Raw genomic sequence first — 18,620 nt, forward strand, 5'->3', positions numbered from 1 at the left:
CTCAGGCTGGAAGAAGGAGTGTGGCCAAGGCGGTTAGCCTTTCCTCCTGGTTGTTGAGGGTGGATGCCTAAGCCCCGCATCCCTGCGAAGTAGAGAATCGTCTATGCTGAGCTTCTTCAGCCAAGGTCCTTAATTTCTCACTTTTGTATCTGTTTACAAAGTTCTTCGACGGGAGAGACAAGAGTCACTGTCACCACTCTTTTACACGTCTCCAAAGTGATGCCTAGCTACTCCTCTCTGAAGCAGAGGGCACACATCCTTGGATGCTCCTGGAGAGGTTTTTTTGTTTGTTGGTTTCCGTTTGTGTGTGTGTGTGTGTGTGTGTGTGTGTATGAATTTTCACCAGTCAAGGATGGGGTTTCGAGACTGACTTACTAGCACTGTGGTCCACCTTACCAGAATGAAAAAATTCAGAAAAATCTCCAAAAAGAACTTTAAATCAGAGAGGCTTAAATTGACACTGTAGTATGTTTGGTGCATTGCTATTTTTCTGTGGTTTCACTTTTTACATTTGGTACTTTGCATAGTTTCATTACCTAGTGAAAAAGTCTATCTTAAGCTCCCCACACCCCCGCCATTGATTTATTATGCTGCCTTTATTATACACTAAATTCCCATAAGATTTGTGGTCTGTCCCTAGATTTTTCTACCCTGTCGCATTGGTCCATTTGTTTACAATTGTGATAATACCATGCTGTTTTAATTTACTGAAGATTAATAACTGTTTTTACTGATAATTATATTCTTACTTTTATCAGTTTTTATTTTCATTGTATGTAAATGAACTAAATGTCCCAAATACTTGTTAGTCATCATGATCAGGACCAACTTTCAAACCTTATTTTTACTGCAGCTATCTTGTGTAACAAAAACATTCAGCTTTGTTCTTTTTTTCAAGTTGTTAAAGAACAGACCCAGGGTAGTGGGGGGGCGCTGAATGATATAAAAGACCCCCCTTCTTCTCAGGGGGTTTCTCCCCACCTACTGGGTTAGTTTTGCCCACCGCCTGAGGAAAGACGTCTCTTAATGCCAGAAATTGGTGTAAAGGAAAGGAATTTATTATATATTTGAAGTAATACAAACTAAAGTTCTCCACAAACGCACAGGTCCTCCCAGCACCCTCCATTTGGCAAAGGCAAGCACTTCCAAAGCTTGCCTGGAAGTGCTTGCCTTTGGGTGGTTCCAAAAAGAGAGATGCCAAATGGCTGTCACCCCTCCGTTTAAATCCTAGCTCCAGTCTTTTTCTGCAGCCTCATTTCCTGCTGCTCCCACAATTAGCCACAGCCGCCAGCATTCCGGGTGGGTGTGGCCCTGTGGTGTGGAGCCAATTATCTCCAAGCTCTTCTGGACCCCCTTACAAATCCCTATTTGGGGCTCTCTTCTTTTTTAAAAAATATATTTTATTGATTATACCATTACAGTTGTTCTATTCCCCCCCTTCATTCCCCTCCACCCACACACTCCCTCCCCCACCATTCTCCCCCCCCTTAGTTTATAACCACGTGTCTCAAGTTCTTTAGATTCTGTATTTCCCTCACTATTCTTGCCCTCCCCCCTATCTATTTTCTACCTACTGTCTATGCTATTTTCTGTGCCTTCTCCCCACTTCTCCTCCCCCCACTCCCCTATTGCTAACCCTCCATGTGTTCTTCATTTCTATGGTTCCACTCCTGATCTAGCTGTCCTCTTGGTTTGCTTTTGCTTTAGGTGTGGTTGTTAATAACTGTGAGTTTGCTATCCTTTCACTGTTAATATTGTTCATCTTCTTTTTCTTATATAAGTCCCTTTAGCATTTCATATAATAAGGGCTTGGTGATGATGAACTCCTTGAACTTGACCTTATCTGAGAAGCACTTTATCTGTCCTTCCATTCTAAATGAAAGCTTTGCTGGATAAAGCAATCTTGGCTGTAGGNCCGGATGTTGGAATGTTTAAAGATGTCCTGGAGGTTCCTAAGCCTCTCCTCATTTTTTTGAATTCTCATTTCTTCATTCCTTTCTGGTTGGATGTTTTGTTCTTCCTTCTGGTTCATTCCATTGATTTGAGTCCCAGTTTCCTTTCCATCACTATTGGTTTCCTGTGCATCTCCCTTCATTTCAGTTAGTTTAGCCTTCATATGTTCCTCTAATTTGTGACTATAATCCACCAGTTCTGTGAGCATCCTGATAAACAGTGTCTTGAATTGTGCTTCTGAGAGACTGGCAATTTCTCGGTCGCTTAGAGTTATGGGCTCTGGGACTTTGAGTTCTTCTTGCGCCATCTTTTGGGCTGTTCGTGCCTGTTATGTAGCAGGATCGGAGCCCTAGATGTTCACCAGAGCAGGGCAACTCAGTCACTGGGTTGTGACGCTGTATGTAGGGGCGGGGCCAAAGAGGAGCAATGGCGTCCAGTCTGCTGCCTCCCGCCGTGGCCCCTACTTGTGCCACAGCTGCCACCGTCACCGGGGCCCGCGCATTTCGTCCCACTGCACTCGAGTGTGCCACCGCCGTCAGCCCTCACCCCCTGGGGCCTGCGTGGTCCGTCTCACTGTGTGCAAATGTGCGACCGCAGTCAGTCTGCCCCACATCCTGACTGGGTCCAGGCCACTTGCACGCCTAGGTCGGGGGATCTTTCCTGCCCGACCCTGCTCCGCTGCTGGTTCCGCCCCTCTTACCGTCCTGGTTGAACGGTTAGTTGTAGTCGGACTTCCGTATAATTCAATTTTCTGTTCTTTGGCTGTGTCTTTGTTCTCCAAACCTTTGTTGTATTCACACTTGGTTGTGGGAGAAGGCACAGTGTTTCCACTTACACCTCCATCTTGGCGGAAGTCCTGGGGCTCCCTTCTTGGCCGCACCCTGTTACAAAATATTTCGATTTTATTTAACATTTTTTAATTACTCTATAGTTCAAATTCATATAATGCACACTACTAAAAAAGTGCAAAATATTTACTGTCAACATTTGGTCATGAAACTGAATACCCACAATGGTTGCATGATCAACCCACCTTAGCACTTTTGCTTATTAAAAAAAAAAACACACAGCTTTTCTGAAATCTTCTTGGACATTTACAGCCACTCTGCATCTTCCATCCACTCTCTCCTGAACTGGTTCAAATGGCTTAGAACACACCCACACCCTGTTAAGAAAATCATTAACACCCTGGCTGGCTGCAAAGACCTGTTGTTCTTTTAGTTGTTGCTTGAGTATAAGTCTATTAAAGTAGCCATATTTGTGAACCACTGTATCATGAAGGTGAAGAGTGAATTCTTTCATCTTATCCAGATTTTTTTATGAATATAGGATATTTTTTCCCTATGAGGAAAAAAGGAATTAAACCCTGACTTCAAAAATTCTGACTGAAGCCTCTTTGCTAATACTACATAAAAGTTCATTACAGATTTGCTATAGAAGTAATATTCAATTTATAATACACATGTAGTAAAAATAATTTTACTTGTCTCTTTGAACATGCTGAGATATTTGGGTGTCAGAAATAATTGGTTTTAGCCCTGGCAGGTTAGCTCAGTTGGTTAGAGTGTCATCCCTATAGCCAAGGTTGTGTTTCAGTCCCTGGCAGGGCACATACGAGAAGCAACCAATGAATGCATAAATAAGTGGAACAACAAATCGATCTCTCACTCGCCCCCTCCACTCCCCTCGTAAAAAGAAATCAACAAATAAAAAACTTTTAAAAAAGAAATAGTTGCCTTTAATATCTCTTAGGGTGAATGTATCCAATTGTGGTGTTTTTCCAAAATATTCTTGCTTCATTATTTTTCACAATTAACATTAGAACCCTGGCAGATGTGGCTCAGTGGATTGAGTGCCAACCTGTGAACCAAAGGGTCAGTGGTTTGATTCCTAGCAGGTTGATACAGAGAGATCTGATCAGATAACTGGGAAGGGGAAGGAGAAGGAGAAGGAGAGGCCATAGGTGGAGGTATTGGTAAACAATCTAGGATGAGGATTGGCTGAGAAGTTGGATGCCTCCAGAGCTCATGGAATTGTGGTCAAGAAGATATGAAATAAAAGCAGCGATCTTGGCCACTGAGAGGGGCACTGGCTGTCTCTGGCTCACGGGTTCTCTTCTTCGAGGATGCCTGAATGATCATGCTGCAGCTGCCTGTGTTTCCCAATGGACCATATTTTGGATGGGAAGTTACTTGAGGCACAGCCTAGGATCAGGCTGGCCTGGCACAGGGTGGCTGGGTTATTCTTTGAGTGAGTGGTCTAGAAGGGATGAGCTCTGAGGCAGAAGCCTGCCATTCTTCCAAAATTGTGTAGCTTTTGTATCTTACATTGTTTTAGTTTGTAAACTAACACTGTGGAAATAAAATAATTAAAAACTAATGGAAACAAAACTGTCATTGTTTGCAGATGACATGATAGTGTACATGGAAAATCCTATAGACTCTACCAAAAAACTGCTCGAACTAATAAATGAATTTGGCATAACAGCGGGATACAAGGTTAATATCCAGAAATCAAAGGCATTTTTGTATACCAACAATGAAGCAGCAGAAGCAGAAATCAGGAAAAAAATCCCATTCGATATAGCAAAAAGAAAAATAAAATATCTGGGAATAAACCTAACCAAGGAGGTAAAAGACCTGTATGCAGAAAACTACACAACACTGAAGAAAGAAATCAAGGAAGACACAAATAAATGGAAACATATACCGTGTTCATGGATTGGAAGAATTAACATCATCAAAATGTCCATACTACCCAAAGCAATTTACAGATTCAATGCAATACCTATTAAAGTACCAATGGCGTATTTCACAGACATAGAACAAACACTTCAAAAATTTATATGGAACCAGAAAAGACCCCGAATAGCTGCTGCAATTTTGAGAAAGAAGAACAAAGTAGGAGGGATCACAATACCTGATATCAAACTGTATTACAAGGCCACTGTAATCAAAACAGCCTGGTACTGGCACAAAAACAGGCACATAGACCAATGGAATAGAACAGAGAGCCCAGAAATAAACCCAACTCTCTACAGTCAATTAATATTCGACAAAGGGGGCAATAACATAAAATGGAGTAAAGACAGCCTTTTCAACAAATGGTGTTGGGAGAACTGGACAGCTACATGCAAAAAAATGAAACTTGAGCACCAACTTACACCATACACCAAAATAAATTCAAGGTGGATAAAAGACTTAAATATAAGCCGTGAAACCATTAAAGCCCTAGAGGAGAGCATTGGCAAGAAAATCTCAGATATTCCACGCAGCAATATTTTTACTGATACGTCCCCTAGAGCAAGGGATATAAAGGAAAGAATAAACAAATGGGATCTCATCAAAATTAAAAGCTTCTGCATGGCTAAGGAAAACAGTATCAAGATACAAAGAGAAGCAACTGTTTGGGAAAACATATTTGCCAATGATACCTCAGACAAAGGTTTAATCTCCAAAATATACAAAGAACTCACTCGACTCCACTCAAAGAAGACAAGCAACCCGATTAAAAAATGGGCAGAGGACTTGAACAGACATTTCTCCAAGGAGGACATACAGAGGATCCAGAGACACATGAAAAGATGCTCGATATCGCTAGCTATCAGAGAGATGCAAATTAAAACCACAATGAGATACCACTTAACACCAGTCAGAATGGCTATCATAAACAAAGAAACAAACAACAAGTGCTGGAGAGGTTGTGGGGAAAAGGGGACCCTAGTTCACTGTTGGTGGGATTGCAGACTGGTACAACCACTATGGAAAGCAGTATGGAATTTTCTAAGAAAACTAAAAATGGACGTGCCTTTTGACCCAGCAATTCCACTGCTAGGAGTATATCCTAAGAACCCTGAAGCACCAATCCAAAAGAACCTATGCACCCCGATGTTCATAGCAGCACAATTTACAATAGCCAAGAGTTGGAAGCAACCTAAATGCCCATCGGTCGATGACTGGATCAAAAAACTATGGTACATTTACACAATGGAATTCTATGCTGCAGAAAGGAAGAAGGAGCTCCTACCCTTTGCAACATCATGGATGGAGCTGGAAAGCATTATGCTGAGCGAAATAAGCCAGGCAGTGAAAGACAAATACCATATGATATCACCTTTAACAGGAATGTAAACAACAAAACAAACAAGCAAGCAAAATGTAACCAAAGACAGTGAAATACAGAACGTGCTGACAGGGTCCAGAGGGTAGAGGGGAGAGAAGCACAGAGTAAAAGGTGGTGGACTCACATGAATAAGTATGAAAGACACATGGACAATAACTAAGACGGGGGGCGGAGAGGGGAGGGGGGTGGGGAGCACTGGGGGGGTGCAGGGCTGGGAATACAAGAAAGAAAACTGTACTTGAACAAAAGTTAAATAAATTAAAAAAAATTAAAAAAAAAAAAACTAATGGGAAGCCCTGGCTGTTCTAGCTCAGTGGATTGAGTGTGGGCCTGCGAACCACGATTGCGGTTCGATTCCCAGTCAGGGCACGTGCCTGGGTTGCAGGCCAGTTCCCAGCAGGGGACTCACAAGAGGCAACCATGCACTGATATTTCTCCCCTTCTTCCCTTCCCTTCCCCTCTAAAGATAAATAAAAATCTAAAATTAAAAAAAACTAATGGGAAATGATAGGAGAACTCAGGTGTGAAAGAATTTAGCTTAAATTGATAGGCTTAAGTGGCTAATGCATGTGGAAAGCTGTTATTCCAAAATTGTGTAGCTCTTGAATAAAGATGCCTTTCCGTTATCACCAAAACTTTGCCTCTAGAACTTTGCCTAGACCAGGGGTGTCAAACTCATTTTCTCTGGGGACTTGTGCAAGTTCTTGCCCTCCAGGGACTTTCAAGCCACTTGCAGAGATCAGATATAAACATGTGACAAGTTATGTAGTTAAATTAGTATGTATTGCTCCACATTTTTACAATGACAAATCTGAGCATTTCAAGTTGTGAATTTATTTCTGTAGGGGTTGATTTGCCAAAAAAAATTAATCCTGAAAAATCTGCCTTGCCCTATATCAGGTCCTGTTAATGTCTAATCAATACAGATCACAACAAACTAGTACAATCACTTAGCTGCTAAAATCTGAAGTAGGAGTTGACCACCTGTAGTTTTGCACAACTTTTGGGTAAATCATTAGTTTGTAGGAAACTTTAACCCATAAAGATGTCATATGGAATTCTTACCCTGCCTGGAACTTTGCATTTATAAATCAGGACCTTAATTTTACTCATTTAAATAAATGAATTTACCTATGACATATAACTTTGATAACTCTTGTTAAATAATGTAGATGTTTTAATGTAAATGTTAAGTTAATGGGTAGTATTCTTCATTTTAACTACATGACTTGTTTTTCTGAATGTTGTGTATAAATGGATCTAAAACATATAAATGATTATTGCAGTTTTATTATATATTCTTGTTCTTGAAGCAAGAAAAAAACACTAAAAAAAATCTTTCACTATTAGCTAGATTATCTGCTGACTTTACTGACCACATGGGATCCAAAGCTTCAGTTATTTCCATGATACTTAAAATAAGTATTTGGTATTTTATATACTTTTAAACATCTTACAATTAAGAGTTTCAGACACATATATTAGCATCTTAGGATCAAAAATAAAACCACCATAATTCTTTTATTTATTGATATTTAGAGAGAGAGAAAAACATAGATTTGTTGTTCTACTTGTTTTTGCATTCATTGGTTTCTTCTTATATGTGCCTTTATTCTACCCTCTCCTGAGGACATTTTTTAACTGCTTTTAAAGAGAGAAAAAGAGAGAGGGAGAGAAACATTGATGTGAGAGAGAAACATTGATCAGTTGCTTACATACACTCCCTGACTGGGAATAGAACCCTTAATCTTTCAGTGTATGGGACAACGCTCCGACCAACCAAGCCACACTGGCCAGGGCAGAATGCAATTGTCAAGATCTTTTATTTTGTTTTTCAATTATGATTTGCAGTCAATATTATTTTGTATTATAGTTTCAGGGGTACAGTATAATACTTTACAAAGTGTTCCCCCCATATTTCTAGTACCCCCTGATATCATACAGACTTATTACAGTATTATTGCCTATATTCCTTATGCTGTACTTTATATCCACATAACTATTTTGTAACTATTCACTTTTTTCACCCAGTCTCCCAACTCTTCTCCCCTTGGGTATCCATAAGGATGCAATTTTTTAAAAGAACAATCTATTATTTGAAACAAAATGTTATAACACAAAACAATCTGGATGTTTTTTCTATCTGCTTTTTACCTCCAAATTCTTCAGATAGTGATTTACTTGTATATTCAACCTTAGGCTAGAACACAAATGTAATTTGGGGCTGCCAAAAAAATTTGTTTGAGTTTTTTCCATACAATGGCTTTAGTAGAGCTTAGTTGTCTTTAGCTTCATTCAAAACAATTTTGTTAGACTGTATTGTGACAGCTGTCATATCAGCATCCATTTAAAACTTATCAAAATTGAGGAATTTTTGTGTAGCCATTTTAATATTGAAGATGGAAGAAAATATGCAACATTTTTGGTGTGTTATGCTTTATTATTTCAAGAAAGCTAAAAATCCAACTGAAACACAAAAGATTTGTGCGGTGTATAGAGAAGGTGCTGTGACAGATCAAATGTGTCTAAAGTAGTTTGGAAAGTTTCATGCTGGAGATCTCTTGCTGGATAATGCTCCTTGGTCAGGTAGATCATTTGAAATTGATAGCAATCAAATCAAGACATTAATTGAGAACAACCAATGTTATATCATGTGGGAGATAGCTGACATACTCAAAATAACCAAATCAATAAGTTGATTGATTAGTGGATAATTGGTGATAATTGGTGAAAATGAAAAATGTGTCTTTATTTTATGGAAAAAACTAAATGGACATTTTGGCCAACACAACAGAAACCATGGAAGCACAGAAACCATGGAAGCATAGAAAGGAGAAAGGAGGTGGGGTGGCAGTGTCCATACTGAGAATTAAAAGTGAGGGAGAAGGAACTCTTTTCCATGGTGCCTTGGAGGTGGTCGGCTGCCTCAGGATGAAGCTGAGCATTTCATCCCAGCCACTGGCTTTCAGAAACTGTTTGAAGTGGATGATGAACACAAACATCTACCTTTTATGAAAAGTGTATGGCCACAGAAGTTGTCATTGATACTCTGGGTGAAGAATGGAAGGGTTATGTGATTTGAGTTGGTGGTGGAAACAACAAACAAGGTCTCCTCATGAAGCAGGATGTCTTGAGCCATGGCTGTCCTTCTGCTACTAAGTAAGGGGCATTCCTGTTATAGACCAAGGAGGACTGGAGAAAGTGCAGATTTGTTCCAGGTTGTGTTGTACATGCCAATCTGAGTATTCTCAACTTGGTCATTTTTTAAAAAGGGAAAAAAGATATTTCTGGTTTCACTGATACTACTGTGAGTTGTTGCCTGGGACCCAAAAAGCTTGCAGAATCTGCAAGTTATATAATCTCTCTAAAGACGATGATGTCTACCAGGATATTGTGAGGAAGCCCCTAAACAAAACAGATAAGAAACCTAGGGCCAGAGCTCCTAAGATTCAGTGTCTTGTTACTCAACACATCCTCCATAACAAAAGTTGGTGAATTGCTCTGAAGAAAGAGCATACTGAGAAAAATGAGGAACAGGCTACAGAATCTGCTAAACTTTTGCCAAAGAGAATGAAGGAGGCCAAAGAAAAAAACACCAAGAGCAGATTGCCAAGAGATGTAGGCTGTTCTCTCTGAGAGCTTCTATCTCTAAGTCTGTGTCTAGTCAAAAATGAGACTTTCTAAGTAACAATAAGATCAAATGTTTTTTTAAATAAGGGAGAGGGAGTAAATGGTAAAATAAGGAGTTGAGCTTAGACTAAGACAAAATCCTGGCAGTTATGATACTGCGGGACTTCAGCTCTGATAGTGAAGGACTCCAAAGGAGCCGGGAGAGCCTATCAGGGGTGGGGGATGATACAATCTGCTATGGATTTATGGCCTATAAATTTATCTTTAAATGTCTTTAAAATATAAACCATATTTTAGTTGAAATATGCCTTCAGTGACTTAGACTCTTTAAGCTTACTTTTCCCTGTGAAGTCTTTCCTTGTACCCTCCCCTACCAGGGATGGTGGATATGTCTCCCTCTGGTTGAACAAACAAATGTACATGTATATACTCCAAACATGTATATACTACATGTATATACTACATGTATATGCTTGCATTTACCACACTATCCCGTAAGGATTAAAGTGTCTGTCTCAGGAGACTGAGCAACTTGAGGGCAAGGATTACATCTTCACCAGTATTGTAGTAATATCTATGGTGTCAAGCACGATGACTTGGCATATATTGGTACAAATCTTCCTTGTATGGATGAAGAATGATTGTTCACTACTGGATCTTTAACTTTTCCTAAAACAAAATTTACAAACTTTATTCGCAGACAGTGTGTTAAAGAATGACATTCAAGTTTTAAAAGAAGCGTATCAATTGGGTCTGAAACCCCAAGGACTATAATCCCCACAAAGCAAAGTATACATCCCTGGAAGGAGCGAGACAGAAAACCACCAAGACTCATCTCAGTCCTCCAGGGCGCCTAGAGAGCCCGAGGAAATGCAAGGGGTGAGTACCATAGGGAGTCGGTGACGCGCTTCCGGTCTGGGTTAGTAGGTTTGTGGGTTTGGTTTTGTTTTGTTAAATTTTCAAAAATCTTTTTTGTCACGAGACGAGGCGGGTCCTAGTGGTCTAGCTGCAGGGAGAAGAGCTCCTGCAGGGGGTCAGGTGGGGTGCGCCTGTTTAAGGAGGAATAATGAGTTCCATGACTTTTTGCAGGGTTTGATCTTTTCTAACCTGAAGGGAAAATTCCGGGAAAGTCCACACGTGCCGGAGAAAGATGAGTTCAAGCTTAATCGCAAGTTATAGCAGTGACGCTGAGCCGGGGGGCTGGACGGTGGCTTCGGGGGCCAGGGGCGCCGCGCCGTCCCTTCGTGATGGACTTTTGGTAGTAAAAGTGGAGGAAGAATCACCCGGAGGTCTGGAGTCCGACCGGCCCATGGTCTGTCTGGATCCCGAAACTTGTGGACAGCATTTTTGGCGGTTCCGTTATCAGGAAGTGGACGGACCAGAAGAAGCGCTGAGCCGGCTTAGAGAACTTTGTCGTCGTTGGCTGAGGCCTGAGCTGCACTCCAAGGAGCAGATCCTGGAGCTACTGGTGCTGGAGCAGTTCCTGACCATCCTGCCCGCGGAGCTCCAGGACCGAGTGCGGAAGCACCACCCGGAGAACGGAGACGAGGCTGCGGCCCTAGTGCGGGCTCTTCAGAGAGCGCTTGGTGGGACCTCAATCCAGGTGAGGAGTGAGTGTGCTGGTGGGCGGGAGTGTGGGGAGCGGAGGTGTATGGGATGCTATGAATTTCAGAAGTGGGTTTTTTTATTACATTTTGTATAAACTTTAGAGTATATACAACACTTTGAAAAAATTATTTGTTTTTAAAGAGGGGAAGGGCGGAAGAGGGGGGGAAACGTCAATGTGGTTGCCTCTCGCGCGCCCCCTACTGGGGACCTGACCCGCAACCCAGGTGTGTGCCCTACACTGAATCAAACCCGCGACCCTTTGGTTCGCTCGCAGGCCGGCGCTCAAGCTACTGAGCCACACCAGCCAGGAGAACACTTAACTTCTCTTTCTTTTTTTTAAAAATAGACTGGCACCCTAGGTATGTGCCCTGACCGGTAATCGAACAGTAACCTTTTGATGTAAAGGGACCAGCTCCAACTAAATGAACCACCTGGCCAGGGCTGCATAAAACTTTTTCCTTTCCGTAAGAAAAAGTGGCAGATCCATCCAGGAAATAATTCTTTAGTTATAGACCTCCCAGCCCAAAACCAGTACGGTAGTGTTGTTGACCCATTGTGAGATACCCTTTCGTCTAATAGGTTATCGGAAAAAGAAAGACGTGGGGATACTAGAAGAGCAATTCCCCACCACTTTGAATGTGAAGATCTCTTTTTATCTTTAACGGTTTGGCGACTCCCTCCTCTAAACAGTTGATCATAGTACTCCAGAGAGGAGAGAGAGGCTGGAAGTGGAGTTAATTATTTATTATACTAACCTGATTATGCCTCCATTAAAGTTCTAATTATATGCAGTTCAAGGAGCTCACACAGGTTGGTAACCACATCCACTTAGTGGGAGAACAACACACCTCAGCTTCATGGGCACAAAAGCTTCTGAGCTTGGGACTCTCCCAGACCTTGCCCTATGCATCTCATCTGTCGCGCTGGTTCTGAGTTATAACGTTTTGTAGTAAACTGGTAATCAAGTAAATTGTTTTCCTGAGTTCTGTTTTGGAGCTGCCCTGGGAAATTAATTTTGAACCCAAAGAGAGGGTTGAGGGAACCTCTGATCTAAAGCTGGTGAGAAGCAGGTCATGAACTTGCAGTTAGTGCTAAAGTTGGGGGGGGCATTCTCATAGGACTGACCCCTTAACGTGTGAGATCTGAGCCCATCTTCAGGTAGGTAGTGTCAGAAGTAAGTTAAACTGTAGGACACTCAGGTGGTGGAGACAGGAGGTACAGAACCTCATGGGAAAGACCCCAGCGTGGTCAGGAGGCAGATGCCAGGAGCTAGGGGAAAGTTTAGGCCAGACCCCAAATTGGAGTTTCAGAGGAAAAGGAAGGGCATGGCATGGTAAACAGTAGTACTGGTTAGTTTAATTTCAGTCAGCTGTAAATTAGAGCAGTGGTTCCTAGTTGCCTGGTTTCTAGCCTTGGGATGATTAAAGCACAGGAATCTTGCTTCCTGGAATGTGCAGGCCAGATAGAGAAGATACAGCTCTGGATTAACCAGTCCCAGCTGAGCCCTTTGCTCTCCAAGAGTTGGCTGGCTCCATGAGGGTCAGTCTCCCGAGCCAGAAATATGTCTTGTTTTGTTTTGAAGATGTCAAAACATGATAAAATATAACAAAACATGACAGAAAAATTTGTTTTTAAATATGTTTCCCTTTCCTTTCATTGAGTGAGGGGTACTTGGAGTCGGTTTGTGAGTCATCACTGGAACCTAGACAAGCATCTCCCTGCAGCAGTTTTAGACCCTTCCCTTTCTAAGAACTATAGCTTTATCTGCTGGGAATAGTAAACTTACATTTATGTAAGACACCTCAAAAGATCATCATGTTGGGTAATCATCTTGTGCAGCGGTCAAGAAAGGGAAAGGAAATTTTACAGGGTACCTGCTGCTGGTGAGGGACTTTCATCTTAACACCAATAATTGGTATCCATTTCACATGGGAGGAAACTATCTCAGAGCCAGCACTGGAACCTAGGACTCTCCCATTACCTGTACATTTTTATATCAGATTTTCATTTTGAAAAATTCTAGTGATGAAACTCAAGTGCATATTTTGCTCTTATCCCAAGTTAGTATAGACAGTCCACAGATGGCTTTTTGGGATTACAAGAGAATGGCAGCCTCTGTCTTTGGTCACTTTGAAACTCCCACCACCACAAGATTCACTGGTAAAGACTCAACAGCTGTGTTTGTTACTTCACTCTCAGTGCTTCCTCCTTGCTACTGGCCGCCTCCTTTCCAGAGTCTGGCCTCATCCTGAGACTAGGGGTAAGGCTCTCCTGGGACAGCAGGTGCTGATGGGAGGTCTTCTTTTGTTTCAGGACTTGGTGAAGGCCAAGGATGTGTCTCTTACCTGGGGTGCGTGGAAGCAACTTGACCCAATTCACAGGGACTTCTACAGGGAGAACATGCTGAAGGATTATGGGAACACTGTCCTACCAAGTAAGTGCTGTGACTTTGCTTGTTTCTAGCTGTGTGTCATTTGTGAAAGGCTTTCTTCAGTCTGATCCCTAAGCCAGTCTGCCATTCACAGACATAGGCTGAGAGCCTTAGGGTCTTTTTTGTGACCTAAGCAAGACTTTTCTGTATTGTTGGGTGATAGATTCAGCTTCTTGTTTTATTTTTAATAAAATACATACAGAAAAGTATAAAAAATTAATGGGCACCTGTGTGTCTACTACCCAGGATTACCAGGTTTTAACATCAGACATATTGGCTTCATATTTTTTTATAATAAATACTGTTATAACTATAGGTGAAGTCCTGTGTACCTTCTATGAAAACTGTTTCCCTTATGCCTTTTTCAGAGGTAACCAGTAACCTGTTGTGGTATTTTTCATATCAATGTGTGTTTTACATTATTTTTATATATACATGTAGTCTCTTTCTCTCTCTTTATATATATATATAACTGTGTGTATGTATAAATGTATAAACATAAATATGTAAATGGACATATATTTTTACATATTTTTATGATACATAAATTATATCACTATGTGATTCTTTTGCACCTTGCCTTTTCCTCATTACATTTTTTAGATTTATCCATGTTGATGCACGTAGCTCTGTAGTTTAACATCCATTACCAGTGTAGAATATTCCAAAATTCATTTCTCCATTCTCCTGCCAGTGGACATTAAGGCTTCTGGTTTTTTACCATTACAAACAGTATTTTACTGAACATTCTTGTGTCGTTCTCTCTATGGTCATATGTAGGAGTTTCTGAAGAGAATGTACTTAGGGATATTTGCCAGTCATGCTGTCCAAAAGTATACCGGCAGTATATAAAAGAAGAAGAAAAAAATTAAAAATATGAACAATAGGCCTGGTTGGTGTAGCTCAGTGGATTGAGCACGGGCCTGCAAACCACACAATTGCTGTTCGATTCCCAGTCAGGCCACATGCCTGGGTTGCAGGCCAGTTCCCAGCAGGGGACTCACAAGAAGCAACCATACATTGATATTTCTCTCCTTCTCTCCTTTCCTTCCTCTCTAAAGACAAATAAATAAAATCTTTTAAAAAATAAAAAAAATATGAACAATAAAATGACAACAAATACATATCTATCAAGTAAATCTAAAAACAAACTACTGAATAAGCAGAACAGAAACAGACCCAGAGAATATTTTGACAGTTGCTGTATGGGAGGGGTGGTTGGAGGGATTAAGAAGGTGAAGGGATCAGGAAGTACAAATTGGTTGTTACAGAACAGTCATGGGGATGTCAAGTGTAGCACAGGGAATATAGTCAATAATATTCTAATGACTATGTATAGTGTCAGATGGGTCCAAGGTTTATTGAGACAATCACTTAGAAGTTATATAATGCCTCATCACTGGGATGTACACCTGAAACCAATACAATATTGTATGTTGACTATAATTGAAAAAGAAAAAATGATTTATATAGTTTTAAATGTTAGGTTATGTCATGCCTCCAGTCCTTATTTCACACACAGCAGAAGCCTGTGGTGTCTAGTGTGACATGGTGTGACATGGCTCTGTGACCTTGCCAGCCCATCTCCTGCTCTCCCCCTCATTCTGCTCCAGCTCCACTCACCTTGTGGCTCCATGACCATGGCTGGCAGCCTACTTCATAGTCTTTGCTCTCATTTACCCCTCTGCATGGAATATTCTTCCTCCAGATCTCCATTTTAACTTTTTGCTCAAAGTGCACTTGTCTGACCATCATGTTTATTACTACAGTTTGCCTACCACCGTCTTCTCCCACACGCTGCTGACTGATCCCTCACCTTGCTCGACTTTATTTGTAGCATTTCTTACCCTGTAACATCCTAAGTACATTCCAGGTTCTAGTATGTGTCCTAACTGAAGAGCAAACCAACAACAATGGCATATCAGGACAATGCTCTAACCAACTGAGCTAGCAGACCAAGGCCTAAAATATCTTTTGTTAAACCATCAGTCAGACATATGATAAAAGCTAAACCACCTCTCTTGACAACCCTTCCAAATTTGCCTGCTATAATACGGTGACTCATACAACAGTGGAGTGGGGCAGGGGATAAGAGATGAGTTGGTGGGTGCAGGCACAAGAATAAAAGCAAAGAAACAGTTTGTACAGGAAAATGCAAGCACATTTGAGAGGTTAACTAGAATAACTTCAGGAGTGGTTTAATGGAGATTGAAGAGGTTGTAAGGGCTGTTTTTCTGCTAGTACTTGTTTATTTCACTCTTGCACAGGATGAAATGTCAGCAATTTGTATCTTAATGTTTCAGGTTTGGAAACCAGAACTGAGAGCAAGGAGATGATTCCAAAACAAGAAATTCTAGTAGAACCACAGGTGCAGCTACAAGAACAATCTGCTTGGAAGGCTCCCCTGTTACCCAGATGTGGTGATACCTATGGGAACAGGGTAGAAAAGCAGTCAGGACACCCCTCACTGCTGAAACTTGAAAGTTCTCCTGAAGAGCAAGGACTCATGAGCATCTCAGAGTTTAAGAATGGTCCCACAGAAGAGGGAGACTCCAAAAATAATGAATTTGGGAATAGTGCCAAAAGGTCACACTTGGTTCTTCATCACCATGACCTGACAGCAGAGATGCCTGTTAATGGTGACAAAGGTGGTGACAGGTGCAGACAGAGTTTAGATATGGTGAAAATTCAAGTGGTGAAATCTCACAGATCTGTTGACAGTGAGGAAAATTTCCATCCTCCAGGCCTTTTTAGGACCCAGAGGCAGCTCCGTGAAGAAAGACCCTACAAATGTGATAACTGCGGGAAGAGTTTCAAACAGCGTTCTGACCTCTTAAAACACCAGAGAATCCACACTGGGGAGAAACCCTACGAATGCCAAGAATGTGGGAAGAGCTTCAGTCAGAGTGCTGCCCTGATTAAACACCAGAGGACACACACAGGGGAAAAGCCATACACATGCCCCAAATGTGGGGACAGCTTCCGACAGAGCTCACATCTCAATCGGCATCAGCGAATCCACGTAGGGGAGAAACACTATAAATGTACTGAATGTGGGGAAACCTGTCGTGTTTCCAACCGTTTCAGGCATCAGAGAATCCATAAAGGTGAGAGACCCTATACATGTGAGGAATGTGAGAAGAGCTTCAAACGGTGCTCTGACCTCTCTAAACATCAGAGAATCCACACCGGGGAGAAGCCGTATGGATGTTCCGTCTGTGGGAAACGCTTCAGTCAGAGTGCAACCCTCATCATACACCAGAGAACTCACACCGGAGAAAAACCATATAAATGTCTTGAATGTGGTGAAAGCTTTAGACAGAGTCCACACCTTATCCGACACCAAAGGATCCATAGAAATAAAGCCCCATCATTTTGACATGCTTCTGCATGAGCTGTCTTATTTTTTTCTTTTTTCATTGCCTAGAAACTACATTCTCTGGCTTTTAAGTAGTTCACTCAGTCGTGCATTGTACTTCCTTGGTCATCATGTTGATGGAAGAGACTTGGTTCTTGCTGACACATATAAAGAGTTCAGCAAATCTGTTAGTGTGCAGTTTATTAGTGATCCTTCCCATGGAAGAGAACAGGCCTAGCTAGAGTGGGGGGATGAAAGGCAAAGGTTCAGGGCAAAGCAGGGTGGCAAAAGTAAGAGTGGCTGGAGACCAGGGTGGCCTGAGGCTGGTGGCCAGGGGTCCAGTGGCCAGAGAGCCAAGAGCGCCCCTGAACCCCCAAGAGGGCAAGTCCTTTGTTCTGAGGACTTACATAGTTGATGGGATAGGAGAAAAAAGTTACATATTAATGGGTAAATGTGCCAGCTTTCCTGAGGAGTGTGACTAACCAAATGTAGATATGTGTGGGTTCTGTTAGCCCCAATCTTCTCTTGCTCCAGACTCCATTTGTTTATGTTGTAAAACAAAATACATGACAAGAGTCAGTTAATTAAAGTTGGGGCACTTTCCCAAAGTTATTTATGGGCTCTTGTGTAAGCATTAGGGACTCCCTTGTAAAACAGATAGTGAGCAGAGGTAGACAGTTAACCAAAGTTGTTTTATGGGCTTCTTTGGGCACCGTGGACCCTCTCCCACATTCCAGGCTCTGGGATGAAAACAGTTTCAAGGCTTTTCCAGAAAGTGGAAATGCTACCTATAATCTCAAGGATTGCCCTCCTTCCCTGCTAACATAGTGTATCTCATGATGTTGGAACACCTGGCAATATTACCAGACCAGGCTCAGAACAACTGTCTTGGTGTGTGAGGCATGTCTCCTTCCTCCCTGCGTCGGTTTACTATTCATTCCACTGAAGTGCTAAAAGGGTTTCTGGTGACGAGGACGCCAGTAACAGCAGTGCAGTCTCAGAGTTCTTCCTATGCTGTCTCCTGCTTCAATCACACCCAAGATAGATTGGGTCTGACTTAAAGTCTCAAGACATAGATCATAGAGTATTGCTGTGAAGGAGAAACACGAAGTTGGGAGCCACTCTGACAGGTGGGTCTGTGGAGACCTCTGAGAAGCATGAGGGCTGACATGCAACAGAGTTCTATCTTGTCTCTCTACTCTTCCTACCTCTGCTGCTCTTGGACCAAGCCTTGCATACTCTCATTACTTCCCTAAGAATTCATTGTAGTCACTTAGAATCAACTTTCTATTTAGATGGTAGCGAGGGCCCTGGCTGGTGTAGCTCAGTGGATTGAGCACGGGCCTGCGAACCACACGATTGTGGTTCAATTCCCAGTCAGGGCACATGCCGGGGTTGCAGGCCAGTTCCCGGCAGGGGCCAGTTCCCAGCAAGGGATGCATGAAAAGCAATCATACATTGATGTTTCTCTTCCTCTCTCCTTCCCTTCCCCTCAAAAGATAAATAAATAAATATTAG

The 18,620-nt window shown here is 41.8% G+C and overlaps 1 protein-coding gene and 1 pseudogene across 1 annotated transcript; both read left to right on the forward strand.

Moving 5' to 3' along the window:
• The first annotated feature begins 9,006 nt into the window (after positions 1-9,006).
• Positions 9,007-9,749, forward strand: LOC118975390 (40S ribosomal protein S6-like; annotated as a pseudogene).
• A 903-nt stretch (positions 9,750-10,652) lies between these two features.
• ZNF394 (zinc finger protein 394) lies at positions 10,653-17,138 on the forward strand. Its single transcript, XM_037028326.1, has 3 exons — positions 10,653-11,308; positions 13,627-13,747; positions 16,048-17,138. The coding sequence occupies exons 1-3, from the start codon at positions 10,856-10,858 to the stop codon at positions 17,121-17,123; spliced, it is 1,650 nt and encodes a 549-aa protein (XP_036884221.1). The 5' UTR covers positions 10,653-10,855; the 3' UTR covers positions 17,124-17,138.
• Positions 17,139-18,620: the final 1,482 nt, after the last annotated feature.

The sequence above is a fragment of the Sturnira hondurensis genome, unplaced genomic scaffold, assembly GCF_014824575.4.
Source record: "Sturnira hondurensis isolate 20B ecotype Veracruz unplaced genomic scaffold, ASM1482457v3 Scaffold0001509, whole genome shotgun sequence".
Lineage (NCBI taxonomy): Eukaryota > Metazoa > Chordata > Mammalia > Chiroptera > Phyllostomidae > Sturnira > Sturnira hondurensis.